A 20,886-nucleotide genomic window follows, 5' to 3' on the forward strand; every position below is an offset into this window, starting at 1 on the left:
TTATGTAACGAAGAGTTATTTTACATTCTACCTTGTTCATAGATTTGACAGTTGTGAATAGTATTTAGATACAAATTTAAGCAATGCAAATCTTTATGTTTTATCTTCAATTGAATTGCGAGGGTCATATTGATATTTTCCATTGTAACTGTGATACAAAAGTTCCAAAGTTGGAATCGGAATTATAAGTGTCTTGTTGCATTACAATGGCGTACCAGATCTACTGTGAGCTATTGCACACTAATGAAATCTCCGCCATAAGTATTCAGTAAACAGGAAGTTGGAGGAGTGAACGCATCATATCGTGCTCAAATGACACTTAATACTAAATGTCAGGACTCTCTGATTTGTAGTTAACGAGGAAACTGCGACGACAATGTCATGGGACAGACAAACGTACGAATGGATAGAGGTTGACCTTTATACAAAATGTATTGAAAGAAGACATATCCACCCTTTCGCCAAATTATAGATGTCTCTTCATGTGACTGGTTGCGAAGAGTAATTAACAGTGTTCAAATATACTTGTGATTACCAAATTATGAATCGTTAGCAAAGTGACTAATTACATGTATATTTGTTAAATGTAATTGATATAAAAAGTGAACTTACGAGTACATCTATCTTTCCGTATTTCTCTATAGCACCAGATAATATTCTTGACTGGTCAGCTTTATCGGTAATATCTCCTACAACCGACCCAATCTGAAAATAATCAAAATTATCTGAGAAAAATCTGAATTACACAGCATGCTTTTATTCATTTTTATGTCTTTTTACTGAAATATTTACTAAACAGTTGTGAAACTATATATTTAAAATATAACTTCTACATTTTGAAAATCAGATGGCTTTGTCTTTACCAACTTCTGATGGAATGGATATTTAACTGCACTATATATATTGAAAGTGGTCATAAACTGCAACATATCCATTGAAAGACATAACATTAAAGCGCTGTTCCTTTGCTTTTTGTGTGTTTTTTGCAGTGCATGTACTGATGTTGTGTCATGGATGGATACCCCATATCCTTTGCTTTTTTCTATTATAAACTATATTTACTTTGTCCGTTTCATCCATCCGACGTGAGTTATAACTTTAAATTTAGTGATAAAAAATGTCTAAATTTACACCTAAAGGATTAAATAGGATATGTCCGTAAACGAGACGAGACGTACGCCTTTACATTACGAGATACACAAATATACGCTTTTTCGGTCTTCCCTGTTTGACCGCTAAAGTCGGTTCATTATGTATTACATATCTTATCAAATCCTCTTCCGATTAGCTTTTAATTTTGACTTGCGAATAGATAATAATAAATGCAATTTGAGAACAAATATAGGTTGGAACTGGATGAATTCATTCGCATAACAACATTTAAAAGCCAGCTGATCACGTCGTTCTATAGCTATATTTCAAGGAAAAATATAACATTACATGATAGTGTTTTTACATATTTTTTTTTATTATTTACATAGGATGCATTCTTGCCTACTTATAACCAATAGCGTCCTTTTGGAGAACTTGCCAAATATTGAAGAGTTCCAAAAGAAATGGGATAAATTCCCATAACCAATTCTTTAATAGCAGGGGCACATCTTCACCAAGTGTGCAATGTTTCTGTGAAGTTATATGGATCTGGGCTGTAGGAGGAATTGATTCAAAAATTTAGAAACCCACTTAACCCCGACCGCTCGACATCACCATACTATAACCCTTACAACCGGGCTGTATTTGCCAAAAATCGATGTCGGTGAATGAGATGCCAAAAGCTTTTTTTTTTTGTGGTCTGACTTTTATGTGTTCAAAACTTACATTATCACTAGGTAACCCTAACTGCACACATTGGTCTTTTGTCTTTTGTAAATTATCTCCATTTCTGCCAGTAATAAACAGTTTAGCCCCTAATTTGGCGAAGTGCAGTGCTGTTCCTTCACCAATGCCTGAACTAGCACCTACAAGAAAATACACGTATAAAACTTAAATATACATATATAAAACTTTTGCATCTAGAAAATATAAAAAATATACTATGGTCTAGAGTAAATGTACAGTAGTTTCCCTAGTATTCAAATGGACTTTGTTGTTTGCAATGCATAGAACCATTTTTGTTTTCTGACACTATAAGTTAATGAATAAGGTTACTACAGCGCTATGCCAGTCGAAAATATAAAGCTGCAGATTAAGAATGGTGATGTTAAGCATGCATAAAGATACGATTCAACAAATCTGTGGAAAAGGTTAATGCTAATTGCTGATAGCATTACAAAATTGGTATTGTTAAGTGAAGTAGCGGCCAGGGACAGACATCTTAACGAAAGTAAGTACATTCCGGAAATCTCAAGACCAGGATGACATTACAATTCTTGCATTTGTTTTCACTACCATTTAATCCACCTTTCAAGTTACTTGAAAAAAAAATATATTGACTTTTACCAGGAAGGATAAAGGTACAATGTACGGAAAGACTAAGGATTGTTTGGGCTATTCAAGGCTTTGATTTCGTATTATTACCTAATTGGTACTACTGGCCATATTCTGCATACACCAAAAAAGAATCTTCTTATTTGATAAAACATCCAGATAGACTTTGCTGAATTTATTCACGTAGACCACAAATTTATTTTTATTCATTTACAACTTATAGACGCATTTTGTTCTTTATGCCATTGGGTTGTTGGTCTTATTGAGGTAAACCATTATCTCCGTATATTTAGATGTAAAAGATTAACCATACCTTTGAAATTTGCTAAAGAAAAAAAATTACACATATCTTATTTTCACTACATCTTGACGGAAGATATCCTGCTACCATTTAAAAATAGGGTTATATAGGGTACAACCTGGGGAAGGGAGTTGTGGTGGGCTTCAGTCCAAGTTCGAAATTTTTAGAAGAAAAATAGAAGGGATTCTCCTCTGGTTCCGCCACAGGTTTCCTCTTGCAGACATGTTTTCAACCGATATGAACGACAACTTAAAATAAAGACATTTTATGAAGGAGCTTCTAAAATTTCATTATTCAATAGAAAAATAAAAAAGTTATGGTATGCTTGCAAATGAGACAACTTTCCACCAGAGATTAAATAATTGACGCAGCAGTTATCAAATATAGGTCACCGTACGGCCTACAACAATGAGCAAAACCCTATACCGCATAGCAAGCTATAAAAGAAAACTAACGGCCTGAAATTTGTAGAAAGCAATAAACGAAAAACAAATATATACAGCAACAAAAGAAAACCACTAAATTACAGCCAACTGACTTGGAACAGACACACACAGATTGTGGCGGAGTTACATGCAGTGGCGGGCGCCCAAAAACACCCCCAACCTTGGACAGTGGCACAACAGCAAGACATCAGAACAAACTATAAACATCAGTTGAACAGAGTTTGTTCAAAAATGGTTAGTCTCAGAAAAGCAAGTGAAAATGTCATTTCTGTTAAGAATCGATGGAGACCTATGCAGTAATAAAGTCATCATAAAGTCTAATCGATCAGCACAACAAAAGAAATCCTAGTGCTTTGACGATTTAAAGATTTGGCCTAGTTATTTCAGAGAAGAAGACTATATAAAAGTTGACCGTGAAAGGTCAGACCCAACAATTAACTATATTCACAACGATTTTCGTCTAATCGGAATAAAATCACCAATTTTATAATGGACCTTCATACATTAATCTGGCCGTTTTCGTGCAGACTGAAAAAGAAATTACAGAGACGAAAGTGAAAACTGTATTTAACGAGAATGTGGTGGCATCTATGCCGCTAGGTATATACAACTCAACCACCGAAAATTAGGGATCTTTGTAGAGGTTTTCGTCGTGATTTCTTAAAATGATACTCATTAGATGACAAAAAATGGCGATGATGTCTTCAAAAGTAGCGCGGCTGGTACTTTGGCGGTACTAACTACAAACTGCACGTTTGGTCTTTGGTGGATAACTGTCGCATTGACAATCATATCAAATCTCCCTATTTTTAAGTAACTGAATCAAGATTTGTTCAATAATTGTCGCCTTCAACTGCTCACAGTTACTTGCTGTTTCAAGTGATGCCCAAGACATATGTGCCAACTATGCTCCGTAACTGCTTCCGTTTAAAACATCATTTAAACACATGTGTTTTGTTATTTTCCTTGGCATTTTCAGTTTGTTTTCGACTTATGAGTTTGAATATCCCTCTGGTATCTTTCGCCTCTTTTTAAAAGGGACCCACAGTGGCACAGTGGTCTAAGTAGTTCATCAGAGATTTTTTTATTAGAAAAATATTTTATATCAGACAATCCTGTTATTAAAGTAATAGATAACCATGCATAAATATGGCAATAGTTTAAGACTATACTAGTTGATATGTAATAGAATTAACAAAGAGGTAGGGCCAATTTCCGCTGAATTTTTTTCACAGAAAGGCCAATTTCAAAAAGTGCTGAAAGAATAAAATTTACGATAAAAACATGAAATAAAAATGTTTTTTGGTCAATATCTCGATTTTTATGTATTATCTTATGTCTGGAAAATAGTTAATTTAACCTCCAAATAGGGATAAAAGTCAAATATGCAGAATTTACCGTGTTTTTTTGGTTGGAAAAACAGGGAATCCCCCTTGCAGGACATTTCAAACCAAAACAAAGTTATGTTTTTTGTTGTTGTTGTAATTTATACAACTTTTCCCCTCAAAAATGAAATTGGTTTAGTGTGTCCTTAATACCTAAAAAACAACTTTTTTAATGAAAAGTTGAACATCACTAAATTTTACCTATATAGGTGCTTAATATCGACTTTGTTGGCAAGAGTCGCCGTGTCTCCGTCGGTAGCGCTTAAAACTGTAAGTAATGGATTGTTTTTAAGATGGGGTTCAAATCTCACGCTAATTTTTCTCATTTTTTATGTTTGAAATATTAAAATGTTATGTTTCTATCACATTTTTCGGATGTTTCTTTAATTCAAAGAGTCACACTGAAGTAGGTGCTTGTACATAACCAATAACACGAGAATTGATTATATAGCAATGAAGCCCAAATGTTGTGTGTGTTATACACATAACAAAAAAAAAGGCCTAAGCAGAAAAATTTTAAAACAACAAAAATATTTTTTTCTAAATCTTGAACGTTTTAGAAAATGGTATGATATTTAACAAATGCAGACAGTTATTTTATCGCCAATCCACCAACTGTGTAGATACTAGTACTGGTATTGTTACATTGTACCACCGTCCCTACACCGGAACCTAAGTCATCAGGAAATGAAACAACATCACAGAAAAAATCAATTACACTACCAATCGTGACTGTAGGTAAAACATCAAGAAAGTGTTGAATCTGTATCACAACAAAGGGTCGATCCATTTGGTACAATGACATGCAGAAAATACCAGATTACATGTGTTTGTTACGCAAGCCGTTCTAGTACCAACTGGTGTAAGCTGTTATCCGGTTTAAATAGACGGTAAACCTTAAAACCTGGAACAGTGTATAGATATGGATACATCCATATTGAGGAAAACAACATCCCAGTTAAATGCGTCCGATATTTTTTGGCTTCTTGGCATTAAAACAGAGACCGATCTTGAATTAGATTAGCAGATTTATATCAGATAATTAAATTATTAAATGTTTCTTGTATTTATATTTAACCCCCTTTTTAGGTGTAACTCAGGGGTATTTAGTTTTTCGGTATGTGCGTCCGTCCGTTCGTTCGTTTGTCCGTCCTTCCATCCGTCCCTTCGTTCGTCCGTCTGTCCCGTTTCAGGTTAAAGAGTTTGGTCAAGGTAATTTTTGATGAATTCGAAGTCCAACCAACTTGAAACTTAGTACACATGATCCCTATGATATGATCCTTCTCGTTTCAATGCTAAATTACAGTTTTTATCCCAATTTCATAGTTCACTTAACATAGAAAATGATAGTACGAGTGGGGCATCCGTGTACTACGGATACATTCTTGTTTAATATTTTGTTAGTTTTAAGTTAAAAAAAGTTGTGAAATACATGTACGCTACAAATCACCTACCAACATTAACACGCTAACTGAAGCACCATGTTTTTTTAAATACAAAACTAATTTTGAATATCTATTAGTTGATAATTCATATTTTAATGCTCCTCAGGGGCATTTACAAACAAAATAACGTTTTTGATAACAAAACAAAAACAATAGTCTTGGCCTTGATTATTGTAGGATTACCTGTTCAAGGTATGAAAATAGATGATGTGACGTGTTTTAATATACTATAATAAGAATTTATCGGGTTATTTAAAATCATGATTTACCTAGCTAATCCAATGAAAAAAACTCACGGGAAAATGGCCCTACCTCTTTAAAATTTTGTTGAATTGATTCAATTGCTTTTGATACTGTTTTAATTGACTACATGTAACTATTTGTTTGTGACATCAGGTACTGTCTGGTGAATTCATATTGTACACATTTTAATAAAATTTTATCAAGAGAAAAAGTAGTCCATCTAATGTATCAATAGCCTGTCAACTATGAGGTTGCGAGTTCGAACCATTATAGTAATGAAAGTGGCGTTAAACACCAACAATCAATCATCAATTAAAACAACATCCCTATTTTTATCTTGAAAAAGTTTTTTTTCGGTTTTTTTTTCCGATGAGATGGGAGGGTTGATTTATTTTGTTTATGTGTGTTTTGTTTAGTTTTTGAGTTTGGTTCTATTGTTTTGCACTGACTGTACTATTGATATTAGATAACACATACCTGTGATTACTATGATCTTTTCTTTCCAGTTCGTCATGGTGAAATTACTGAGAACTGACAACAAGTTCTGTATCAATTTAACAACGGAAGTGATACTGGCACAAGGATAATAGTTACGCTGAAAGGAAACACTAACAGAAACGGTTAAAAACAAGTCTTTACGCGACAAAAAATAATGCATTATTTCCGGTTGAAAGTGAAAGTAAGCTAAGATCAGTTCTTACAGGATAAAACTCCTTATTATTGTTGGCATCTACTATATGAATATGAGTTTCCCTTAATGTTAATGATTAAACTATGTTAATAGACATTGTAATGACAGTGTCAAAAAGGAAAGAAAAATAATAAAGTAGCGAAATGGATTTTGGTTACCTCTGGTCATCTTATACATATCACCTTATACATCCGGAGGATGACTTCAGGTGAGCACATCGGCAGCACGTTATTTTTATAAACAGAAACTTTACATATAATAGTGCTTCATTAAGCAAACATTACAAGGGATAATCAACAGAAACAAACTTCATGCAATTTAATCGAAAATATTACAACTTACAAGAGTCGAACATCATTGATGAGATTAATCAGTAGATAACAAGCTATCTTTAAATAGCTATATATTCCACAGTGTAAACAAAGAAAATGGCGGTGAATTATGAAAACCGGTAACTGTTATCTGAATTAAAAAAATCTATATACCTTACCATCAGCACCTTATAAGAAGGAGCAAAAGACAAACAATAAAATATTAATACCATTTGAAAACATAGACTTAACTATATATCGAGAAGCCGCATACTGTACCGTATTTGTTGTTTGCAATGCATAGAACCATTTTTGTTTTCTGACACTATAAGTTAATGAATAAGGTTACTACAGCGCTATGCCAGTCGAAAATATAAAGCTGCAGATTAAGAATGGTGATGTTAAGCATGCATAAAGATACGATTCAACAAATCTGTGGAAAAGGTTAATGCTAATTGCTGATAGCATTACAAAATTGGTATTGTTAAGTGAAGTAGCGGCCAGGGACAGACATCTTAACGAAAGTAAGTACATTCCGGAAATCTCAAGACCAGGATGACATTACAATTCTTGCATTTGTTTTCACTATCATTTAATCCACCTTTCAAGTTACTTGAAAAAAAAATATATTGACTTTTACCAGGAAGGATAAAGGTACAATGTACGGAAAGACTAAGGATTGTTTGGGCTATTCAAGGCTTTGATTTCGTATTATTACCTAATTGGTACTACTGGCCATATTCGGCATACACCAAAAAAGAATCTTCTTATTTGATAAAACATCCAGATAGACTTTGCTGAATTTATTCACGTAGACCACAAATTTATTTTTATTCATTTACAACTTATAGACGCATTTTGTTCTTTATGCCATTGGGTTGTTGGTCTTATTGAGGTAAACCATTATCTCCGTATATTTAGATGTAAAAGATTAACCATACCTTTGAAATTTGCTAAAGAAAAAAAATTACACATATCTTATTTTCACTACATCTTGATGGAAGATATCCTGCTACCATTTAAAAATAGGGTTATATAGGGTACAACCTGGGGAAGGGAGTTGTGGTGGGCTTCAGTCCAAGTTCGAAATTTTTAGAAGAAAAATAGAAGGGATTCTCCTCTGGTTCCGCCACAGGTTTCCTCTTGCAGACATGTTTTCAACCGATATGAACGACAACTTAAAATAAAGACATTTTATGAAGGAGCTTCTAAAATTTCATTATTCAATAGAAAAATAAAAAAGTTATGGTATGCTTGCAAATGAGACAACTTTCCATCAGAGATTAAATAATTGACGCAGCAGTTATCAAATATAGGTCACCGTACGGCCTACAACAATGAGCAAAACCCTATACCGCATAGCAAGCTATAAAAGAAAACTAACGGCCTGAAATTTGTAGAAAGCAATAAACGAAAAACAAATATATACAGCAACAAAAGAAAACCACTAAATTACAGCCAACTGACTTGGAACAGACACACACAGATTGTGGCGGTGTTACATGCAGTGGCGGGCGCCCAAAAACACCCCCAACCTTGGACAGTGGCACAACAGCAAGACATCAGAACAAACTATAAACATCAGTTGAACAGAGTTTGTTCAAAAATGGTTAGTCTCAGAAAAGCAAGTGAAAATGTCATTTCTGTTAAGAATCGATGGAGACCTATGCAGTAATACAGTCATCATAAAGTCTAATCGATCAGCACAACAAAAGAAATCCTAGTGCTTTGACGATTTAAAGATTTGGCCTAGTTATTTCAGAGAAGAAGACTATATAAAAGTTGACCGTGAAAGGTCAGACCCAACAATTAACTATATTCACAACGATTTTCGTCTAATCGGAATAAAATCACCAATTTTATAATGGACCTTCATACATTAATCTGGCCGTTTTCGTGCAGACTGAAAAAGAAATTACAGAGACGAAAGTGAAAACTGTATTTAACGAGAATGTGGTGGCATCTATGCCGCTAGGTATATACAACTCAACCACCGAAAATTAGGGATCTTTGTAGAGGTTTTCGTCGTGATTTCTTAAAATGATACTCATTAGATGACAAAAAATGGCGATGATGTCTTCAAAAGTAGCGCGGCTGGTACTTTGGCGGTACTAACTACAAACTGCACGTTTGGTCTTTGGTGGATAACTGTCGCATTGACAATCATATCAAATCTCCCTATTTTTAAGTAACTGAATCAAGATTTGTTCAATAATTGTCGCCTTCAACTGCTCACAGTTACTTGCTGTTTCAAGTGATGCCCAAGACATATGTGCCAACTATGCTCCGTAACTGCTTCCGTTTAAAACATCATTTAAACACATGTGTTTTGTTATTTTCCTTGGCATTTTCAGTTTGTTTTTCGACTTATGAGTTTGAATATCCCTCTGGTATCTTTCGCCTCTTTTTAAAAGGGACCCACAGTGGCACAGTGGTCTAAGTAGTTCATCAGAGATTTTTTTATTAGAAAAATATTTTATATCAGACAATCCTGTTATTAAAGTAATAGATAACCATGCATAAATATGGCAATAGTTTAAGACTATACTAGTTGATATGTAATAGAATTAACAAAGAGGTAGGGCCAATTTCCGCTGAATTTTTTTCACAGAAAGGCCAATTTCAAAAAGTGCTGAAAGAATAAAATTTACGATAAAAACATGAAATAAAAATGTTTTTTGGTCAATATCTCGATTTTTATGTATTATCTTATGTCTGGAAAATAGTTAATTTAACCTCCAAATAGGGATAAAAGTCAAATATGCAGAATTTACCGTGTTTTTTGGTTGGAAAAACAGGGAATCCCCCTTGCAGGACATTTCAAACCAAAACAAAGTTATGTTTTTTGTTGTTGTTGTAATTTATACAACTTTTCCCCTCAAAAATGAAATTGGTTTAGTGTGTCCTTAATACCTAAAAAACAACTTTTTTAATGAAAAGTTGAACATCACTAAATTTTACCTATATAGGTGCTTAATATCGACTTTGTTGGCAAGAGTCGCCGTGTCTCCGTCGGTAGCGCTTAAAACTGTAAGTAATGGATTGTTTTTAAGATGGGGTTCAAATCTCACGCTAATTTTTCTCATTTTTTATGTTTGAAATATTAAAATGTTATGTTTCTATCACATTTTTTCGGATGTTTCTTTAATTCAAAGAGTCACACTGAAGTAGGTGCTTGTACATAACCAATAACACGAGAATTGATTATATAGCAATGAAGCCCAAATGTTGTGTGTGTTATACACATAACAAAAAAAAGGCCTAAGCAGAAAAATTTTAAAACAACAAAAATATTTTTTTCTAAATCTTGAACGTTTTAGAAAATGGTATGATATTTAACAAATGCAGACAGTTATTTTATCGCCAATCCACCAACTGTGTAGATACTAGTACTGGTATTGTTACATTGTACCACCGTCCCTACACCGGAACCTAAGTCATCAGGAAATGAAACAACATCACAGAAAAAATCAATTACACTACCAATCGTGACTGTAGGTATAACATCAAGAAAGTGTTGAATCTGTATCACAACAAAGGGTCGATCCATTTGGTACAATGACATGCAGAAAATACCAGATTACATGTGTTTGTTACGCAAGCCGTTCTAGTACCAACTGGTGTAAGCTGTTATCCGGTTTAAATAGACGGTAAACCTTAAAACCTGGAACAGTGTATAGATATGGATACATCCATATTGAGGAAAACAACATCCCAGTTAAATGCGTCCGATATTTTTTGGCTTCTTGGCATTAAAACAGAGACCGATCTTGAATTAGATTAGCAGATTTATATCAGATAATTAAATTATTAAATGTTTCTTGTATTTATATTTAACCCCCTTTTTAGGTGTAACTCAGGGGTATTTAGTTTTTCGGTATGTGCGTCCGTCCGTTCGTTCGTTTGTCCGTCCTTCCATCCGTCCCTTCGTTCGTCCGTCTGTCCCGTTTCAGGTTAAAGAGTTTGGTCAAGGTAATTTTTGATGAATTCGAAGTCCAACCAACTTGAAACTTAGTACACATGATCCCTATGATATGATCCTTCTCGTTTCAATGCTAAATTACAGTTTTTATCCCAATTTCATAGTTCACTTAACATAGAAAATGATAGTACGAGTGGGGCATCCGTGTACTACGGATACATTCTTGTTTAATATTTTGTTAGTTTTAAGTTAAAAAAAGTTGTGAAATACATGTACGCTACAAATCACCTACCAACATTAACACGCTAACTGAAGCACCATGTTTTTTTAAATACAAAACTAATTTTGAATATCTATTAGTTGATAATTCATATTTTAATGCTCCTCAGGGGCATTTACAAACAAAATAACGTTTTTGATAACAAAACAAAAACAATAGTCTTGGCCTTGATTATTGTAGGATTACCTGTTCAAGGTATGAAAATAGATGATGTGACGTGTTTTAATATACTATAATAAGAATTTATCGGGTTATTTAAAATCATGATTTACCTAGCTAATCCAATGAAAAAAACTCACGGGAAAATGGCCCTACCTCTTTAAAATTTTGTTGAATTGATTCAATTGCTTTTGATACTGTTTTAATTGACTACATGTAACTATTTGTTTGTGACATCAGGTACTGTCTGGTGAATTCATATTGTACACATTTTAATAAAATTTTATCAAGAGAAAAAGTAGTCCATCTAATGTATCAATAGCCTGTCAACTATGAGGTTGCGAGTTCGAACCATTATAGTAATGAAAGTGGCGTTAAACACCAACAATCAATCATCAATTAAAACAACATCCCTATTTTTATCTTGAAAAAGTTTTTTTTCGGTTTTTTTTTCCGATGAGATGGGAGGGTTGATTTATTTTGTTTATGTGTGTTTTGTTTAGTTTTTGAGTTTGGTTCTATTGTTTTGCACTGACTGTACTATTGATATTAGATAACACATACCTGTGATTACTATGATCTTTTCTTTCCAGTTCGTCATGGTGAAATTACTGAGAACTGACAACAATTTCTGTATCAATTTAACAACGGAAGTGATACTGGCACAAGGATAATAGTTACGCTGAAAGGAAACACTAACAGAAACGGTTAAAAACAAGTCTCTACGCGACAAAAAATAATGCATTATTTCCGGTTGAAAGTGAAAGTAAGCTAAGATCAGTTCTTACAGGATAAAACTCCTTATTATTGTTGGCATCTACTATATGAATATGAGTTTCCCTTAATGTTAATGATTAAACTATGTTAATAGACATTGTAATGACAGTGTCAAACAGGAAAGAAAAATAATAAAGTAGCGAAATGGATTTTGGTTACCTCTGGTCATCTTATACATATCACCTTATACATCCGGAGGATGACTTCAGGTGAGCACATCGGCAGCACGTTATTTTTATAAACAGAAACTTTACATATAATAGTGCTTCATTAAGCAAACATTACAAGGGATAATCAACAGAAACAAACTTCATGCAATTTAATCGAAAATATTACAACTTACAAGAGTCGAACATCATTGATGAGATTAATCAGTAGATAACAAGCTATCTTTAAATAGCTATATATTCCACAGTGTAAACAAAGAAAATGGCGGTGAATTATGAAAACCGGTAACTGTTATCTGAATTAAAAAAATCTATATACCTTACCATCAGCACCTTATAAGAAGGAGCAAAAGACAAACAATAAAATATTAATACCATTTGAAAACATAGACTTAACTATATATCGAGAAGCCGCATACTGTACCGTATTTATCACATCTCGTGAAAGAATGCATTTCTGGCTTCACGCCTTAGGACAGGTGCTCATAATGGGTAACAAGAATAACCCCTCGGTGAGAGTTGAATGGCATGACTCTACCACACAAGGTACAATTGAGAGAACAGAGTTTGAAGTACATTCTTCCGAAAGCGTTGGGGATTATGAAGGGGATACATTAATGTACAAAGTTATTGTGAATCTGACCACCACAGGTAAAATAATGATTCAAGGGAAATCCTTAAAGCAGTGGTGCTCAAACGAATATCAGTAAACTTTACAAACAGTTGGAAACTTGTCATCAAGTGCTGAAATGACCACCCCAAAAAGTCTTGAATTTGAAAACGGAGTAGATAATAAGTCTTGCACAAATCAACATACTATTCCAAAAAGTGCACATGTCAATGAATTCAATCAAATCCTATCTACAAACTCAGAAATCCTACAACAACAAGATAAGATCAAACCTAAAACTCAGGAAAATTTACCAATCACATCAGTGCAGTCAAAGAATGAAAATACCACAATCAATACAGAAACAAACAATAGTGTGTCAGATGAATCACACTCAAGTTCAGAATCCCCTTAAATTCAGCAAAGGTTGTCAATCTTAGAAGACAGCACGATTAGTATGTCATCTGAAATATTAATGCACATTCATCTATAAAAAAAACTTTGAAATATTACTCAGTAAGAATCTCCAAGGGTTAAGATGTGATATCGTGGAAGACGTAATGAAATTAATGAATAAAGTTGAAACATCTCCCCGAGTCCATAAAAACACTTAAACAAATTCATACAAGAGAACTAAAGATGCAACGTGAAAAGATGCATGAATCTGATATTGATAAAAAGAAGATAATTAAAAACTTTGAAATAGAAAAATGTCAACTCCTGAGTAAAGCAAAAGAATTGGAGAGGAATAGTATTCAAGCAAAACATGTGTTTCATGCAGCGGAGGAACAGCTACAGAATGAGATTATAGTTCTCACTGAAAAACAAACTGAACTAGAAATTCTTCTGCATGAAAATCATGCTAAACTCCAGGAAAAAGATGCCACCATTGAGAAATTACATGATAGGCTTCTAACAGTGAAAGAAGATATATAAGGAGGTCAATGGTCAGCGGTGAAGGGAGAACAGTCCAAAAATGAGTCGTGTTCAAATACTTCTGTTTTTAACACCAGTCAAATTTGCATCTCAATACAAAGAGTTCAACATGAAAGGATATAATGATTAAGGAGAAAGAATTGTCATTTGCTCAATGTTCCATCCTTAAGCAAAACCCAGTAAAAAAAACGGGTTATCTTTCATCACAGTTCAGTCCCAAAGTTCATTCATATCAAGCGGTTGACATCATCTTTTCAGTTGGAGGGTCTGGCTAAAAGAACCACCACATTAGCAGACCTTGAAGGGTATATTCAACAGTATGAAGATCTGACTGACCATGTTGTAATTTGTAATGAAGGAACAAATGATCTACGACAGTCACCTGATGTTGTGTATTCCGCTGTGGATAAATATGTTGAAATCATTGAAAATCTCGAAAGACTCGACGCAAGAATAATTATCTCATCACTTTTACCATGTAGGATAACTAGGCTTACTAGGAATATTTGCCAGTTCAATGAAACATTGTACTCAAAATTAAGAGACAACAAAAATGTTAAATGATATGACAACCCTAAATTTTTTTCTTGATGACACATCATATAATGTCAAGTTAAATCTATATGACAAAGATGGTCTTCACATTAACATTAATGAGGGAACGAGAGTCTTGGCAGGAAATTTGAAAAAGACCCTAAGTTATGTGCTAAATGGAAAGTGGCCTTCATACAAAAAGAACAACAAAGTACCAACAAATAATATCAACGGTGGCAAAAACTACCAAAACCATGGTTTCTATGATGGCTAAGCAAAAGATCAAATGAACAAGCACAATATGAGAAATTACAATGTTAACCACAGATTTGTAGATAACAAGGATATGAAAATGATTGAAAGGGTTGTAAACACTGTTGCAGCCCTTCAAATGTTCAAGAATTAACTAGTCTCACCATATTTAAATATACCAGACATACTTAATGACTCTACTGTTATTGTTTATCTTATCTAAGCTATATTTTATTTTTATCTTTCTGTTTTGTTTTCATTATTATTTAGTCAATTGATTTAAATTTTGCTAGTCATATCTTTTCTCAAAATTTGAAAAGTTACATTAAAAAAGATTAAAAAAAAATCCAACATTTAAATAACTTTTCAACATGGTCAAGTTATAATTCTATAATTTTTCGAAAATTTTGTTTTCAACTCTGAAGGTTTCTGTTGAATCCCTTATAATTCAAAGAATGTTAACAAAACAAATTAACAATTAGTTCTTGGAATGTTCATGGTTTGTTTTACAGGAAAGATGGGAATAGATATTGCAAACTTAATTATCCTGATTTTTGCGAAAATATAAATTCTGATATTAGTTGACTAATAGAAACAAAGGTTGATAAGGAAGATAATGTATATTTGAAAGGTTATACCTTATTGAAAAAGGTCACTCGCCCCAGGAAAGGTAAAGCTATTTATGGAGGAATTGCTCTATATGCCAGACCAAATGTAAGTATAGGAATTACATTTATAAAAAATGATTGCTCTGAATTTTGGTGGGCAAAACTAAGTAATAACATTTTTTTCATATTCATCAGATATATTTGTTTGTTTTGCTTACAATTCACCAATACAGTCTAGCTACTCTAAATCTCTAAAAAGTGATTCATCCACACTAGAGAAGATAGAACGAGAAATGAGTAAATTTACAAATTTAGGGGAGACTATCATTATGGAGGACCTTAATGCCCATGTTAATGAAAATAATTTGGATTTTTTTTCATCAGATCATGTTAAAAGGTTATAAGATATACTTCCTAATTCATATATGGCAGATATTATACATTATAGGAGATACTCTACTAAAAAGAATACTAAGACTGGTGAATACGGAAAACGCCTATTAAAGATTTCCATATCATCTAGAAGCAAAATTCTAAATGGACGAACTTTAGGTGATACATTAGTAAACCCACTTCCCATCAATATAATGGTAGTGCTGTTGTTGATTATTGTATTGTTAGTAATAATATGCTAAAAAATGTATGTTTTTTTACTGTTAAGGATTTAACTGTCCACACTGATCACTGTCCTATAGATGTATGTTTATCTTTACGTTATTCCCAAGTACAACAAAAAGTTGGGAGACCAATACCTCAAAAATGTTATGCAGACATAATGTTATCAAAGGAAGTTTAATCTAATGTACAACTACTCTTAGGTAAAGACATACTATTACAAAGAAATGGGATTGATGAAGCCACTGATGATTTAACAGATATTTTTCATAACATTCTCAATTAGATAAGAAGTCATTTAAATCTTCCCAAGGGGAACAGGTTTAAAGCTAAAAAACGTAAACGAAAGAAATAAAGTTTAGGGTTTGACAGTGAGTACGAGTCAATGTATCGCACTTTAATCCAGTCTTCTCGTTTGAAGAAATGTTTAATAATTACTATAGACTAAAAAAGCAGTTAAAAAACTAGTACCAAAAAAACACGACAGTATAAAGCAAAGATGCTTGACTCCCCACTGGAATTAGAAGACAAAAATCCTAAGGCTTATTGGGATATTACTAATAAATTTAAATATTCTGACAAGGACACCAGTGATCAGAGTTCTAATATTCCCTCTGATGAATGGTATAATTATTTTGATAAAGTTTTGAATGTAGATTGTAGTCATGAACAGGATGATTTTCCTTCAAGTTGTGACTTTACTAGGAATAATGCTTCACTTGATTATGATATAAATATGCAAGAAGTGTTTAAAGCTATAAAAAGTTTAAAGAATAACACAACTGTAGGTTTTGATAAGTAATGAGATGCTTAAACATTCTAGTGTGAATATGTTGAATTGTATTTGCAAACTTTTCAATGTCATTTTGAAATCAACTTTATTTCCTAGTCGTTGGACAGAAAGTATGATTAAACCTCTTTTTAAAACAGGAGACGTTAGAGATCCAAGTAACTACAGAAGTATAGCAATCTCTAGTTGTCTAAGTAAGTTGGTTGTAAAGATCTTATGCAACAGATTAGATTTATTTGTAACTGAGAACAACATACTATGTAAAAATCAAATAGGCTTTAGAAAAGCTAACAGAATAATTGATCATGTGTATACGTTAAAATCTATTGTGGATAAGATGTTAAGGGCAAAAACATATTTATATTGTTGTTTTGTTGACTTTAGAAAAGCCTTTGACACAATACGGAGGGAAAATATCAATATTACATCATTTTTTACAATAAAGTTCCAAGGAGGATAAACAGTTTTGTAGCCCTTCTTTGGTTTGAGACATTAATAACATGTCATCTGCATACATTAAACAATTTAAAGCTGTATTCTCTATATTTACTGGCTCACATTTCTCATCAAGGTATCCTGGAAAGTCATTCATAATTAAATTGAAAAAAGGGGACTCAGTATACACTCTTGTTTTACACCAACATTTGAGAGTATGGGATCAGTTAGTCCAGAATCTAGTTTAACTGAATACCTAACATATGTATACATGGAAAACCTTGCCACTGATACCTTATTCAAACAGTTTAGAAAAGAGATATTCATAAATATATATATATATATATAATTTCCAAAAGACCAAAAAAAAGTGAAAAAGTCTATTTTAACAAAACGCATTTGACAAACAGGTCGAACAACTGATGTTCTTAAACCCTGGTGACTGCCATTGGCGATTGCAAAATAAATTGATCACCAGATCTAACAAAATGGATCTTATTATTAATTAAATACCAAACAGAAAACAATAAACTTGTGGAAAAGATGGTATACCACAAACATGAGGTGCAAAAATTTGTACACCATATCCGGATTTCGACAATAAATGTCTCTTCAGTGATGTTAGGAATCGAAACGGTATTTGGAAGGCCATATGATTTACCTCAATTTAGGATAGATTCTTGAATTTTAAAGAGTCGAAATAGGATGAACGGATCATATAAACCCGAAGGAAAATATAATACAAGCCCAAACGAAGAAATATAAAAAGTCTAAATTGAAAACAACGTTCAAACCTATGATTGCGTTGAATAAAAACCGCAATTTTTATACGTGTGCATGCAAAACAAATTTCTTGGTATAGGGGTCTAAATACAGCACCAACAATGTTAGATCTGATGTTCTTATGTTATTGCAATCGCCAATGGCAGTAAGCAGGGTTTAAGAACATCAGTTGTTCGACCTGTTAGTCAAATGCGTTTTGTTAAAAAAGATTTTTTCACTTTTTTTTTTTGTCTTTTGGAAATTGTTGTTTGTGCTGTATTTAGACCCCTCTACCAAGAAATTTGTTTTGCATGCACACGTATAAAAATTGCGGTTTTTATCCAACGCAATCATAGGTTTGAACGTTGTTTTCAATTTAGACTTTTTATATTTTTTCGTTTGGGCTTGTATTATATTTTCCTTCGGGTTTATATAATCCATTCATCCTATTTCGACTCTTTAAAATTCAAGAGTCTATCCTAAATTGAGGTAAATCATATGGCCTTCCAAATACCGTTTCGATTCCTAACATCACTGAAGAGACATTTATTGTCGAAATCCGGATATGGTGTACAAATTTTTGCACCTCATGTTTGTGGTATACCATCTTTTCCACAAGTTTATTGTTTTCTGTTTGGTATTTAATTAATATTAAGATCCATTTTGTTAGATCTGGTGATCAATTTATTTTGCAATCGCCAATGGCAGTCAGCAGGGTTTAAGAACATCAGTTGTTCGACCTGTTAGTCAAATGCGTTTTGTTAAAATAGACTTTTTCACTTTTTTTTTTCTTTTGGAAATTGTTGTTTGTGCTGTATTTAGACCCCTCTACCAAGAAATTTGTTTTGCATGCACACGTATAAAAATTGCGGTTTTTATCCAACGCAATCATAGGTTTGAACGTTGTTTTCAATTTAGACTTTTTATATATATATACAACTCGTCTAAACATCAGCCCAACAATGTTAGATCTGTAAATTTGCTTTCGCAAATTTTTTGTTCTTCCCTCGCCGGAATTCGAACTCATGCTACTGAGATATCGTGAAACCAAATCGCCTGCACTGTATCCGACGCGCTAGACCACACGACCACCTAGGCTTCACAATAATAAAGCTTTCGATGGCTGAGTGTTACCTTTCCTCGTCAGTTTTAATCTAGCGTCGTAATACAGTACATGACATATAAAGCATGAAGATGTAATTGTTACAGATCAGCTGAAATATCTATTGTAAAGGATCCTACAAATTAATGCAAGATACAGTCACAGAAATAATTATATTTATAAGTACGTCTGAACCAGTGACAACTCTACAACGGATTTATCCATCGGATCACCAGCAGTGATGGTGATACATGGCTGTGTACATTCTGCATATACAACTCGTCTAAACATCAGCCCAACAATGTTAGATCCGTAAATTTGCTTTCGCAAATTTTTTGTTCTTCCCTCGCCGGTATTCGAACTCATGCTACTGAGATATCGTGACACCAAATCGCCTGCACTGTATCCGACGCGCTAGACCACACGACCACCTAGGCTTCACAATAATAAAGCTTTCGGTGGCCGGGTGTTACCTTTCCTCGTCAGTTTTAATCTAGCGTCGTAATACAGTACATGATATATAAGGCATGAAGATGTAATTGTTACAGATATATATATGATCCGTTCATCCTATTTTGACTCCTCAAAATTCAAGAGTCTATCCCAAATTGAGGTAAATTGTATGGCTTTCTAAATACCGTTTCGATTCCTAACATCACTGAAGAGACATTAATTGTCGAAATCCGGATATGGTGTACAAAAACCTTTGCACCTTTTGTTTGCGGTATACCATCTTTTCCGCAAGTTTATTGTTTTCTGTCTAGTATTTGATTTTTAATTTATAATTAAATCCATTTATTACATCGGTGATCCGTTTATTTGGCAATCGCCAATGGCAGTCAGCAGGGTTTAAGAACATTTGTTGTTCGACCTGTTAGTCAAATGCGTTTTGTTAAAATATACTTTTTCACTTTTTTGGTCTTTTGGAAAATGTTGTTCGTGCTGTATTTAGACCCCTCTAATAAGAAATTTGTTTTGCATGCACACGTATAAAAATTGCGGTTTTTATCCAACGCAATCATAGGTTTGAACGTTGTTTTCAATTTAGACTTGTTTATATTTTTTCGTTTGGGCTTGTATTATATTTGCCTTCGGGTTTTATAGATCCGTTCATCCTATTTTGACTTCTCAAAATTCAAGAGTCTATCCCAAATTGAGGTAAATTGTATGGCTTTCCAAATACCGTTTCGATTCCTAACATCACTGAAGAGACATTAATTGTCGAAATCCGGATATGGTGTACAAAAACCTTTGCACCTTTTGTTTGCGGTATACCATCTTTTCCGCAAGTTTATTGTTTTCTGTCTAGTATTTGATTTTTAATTTATAATTAAGATCCATTTATTACATCGGTGATCCGCTTATTTGGCAATCGCCAATGGCAGTCAGCAGGGTTTAAGAACATTTGTTGTTCGACCTGTTAGTCAAATGCGTTTTGTTAAAATATACTTTTTCACTTTTTTGGTCTTTTGGAAAATGTTGTTCGTGCTGTATTTAGACCCCTCTAATAAGAAATTTGTTTTGCATGCACACGTATAAAAATTGCGGTTTTTATCCAACGCAATCATAGGTTTGAACGTTGTTTTCAATTTAGACTTGTTTATATTTTTTCGTTTGGGCTTGTATTATATTTGCCTTCGGGTTTTATAGATCCGTTCATCCTATTTTGACTTCTCAAAATTCAAGAG

The 20,886-nt window shown here is 33.3% G+C and overlaps 1 protein-coding gene across 3 annotated transcripts in view; it reads right to left on the minus strand.

The window, feature by feature from the left end:
* Window positions 1-12,749, minus strand: part of LOC127727877 (uncharacterized oxidoreductase TM_0325-like) — a 33,634-nt gene extending 20,885 nt beyond the window's left edge. The window contains exons 1-4 of one of the 3 annotated variants that reach the window (XM_052235029.1): window positions 12,731-12,749; window positions 12,175-12,292; window positions 1,819-1,958; window positions 613-705 (exon numbers count right to left, since the gene is read on the minus strand). In XM_052235029.1, coding sequence (XP_052090989.1) covers window positions 613-705; window positions 1,819-1,958; window positions 12,175-12,211 — 270 coding nt within the window. In that variant the 5' untranslated portion in view covers window positions 12,212-12,292; window positions 12,731-12,749. Of the gene's footprint in view, window positions 1-612; window positions 706-1,818; window positions 1,959-6,724; window positions 7,375-12,174; window positions 12,365-12,730 lie in introns of those variants that run through there. The other 2 variants (XM_052235027.1, XM_052235028.1) reach the window with 2 other exon arrangements.
* Between the last annotated feature and the right edge of the window lie 8,137 nt (window positions 12,750-20,886).

The sequence above is a fragment of the Mytilus californianus genome, unplaced genomic scaffold, assembly GCF_021869535.1.
Source record: "Mytilus californianus isolate M0D057914Y unplaced genomic scaffold, xbMytCali1.0.p SCAF_2, whole genome shotgun sequence".
NCBI lineage: Eukaryota > Metazoa > Mollusca > Bivalvia > Mytilida > Mytilidae > Mytilus > Mytilus californianus.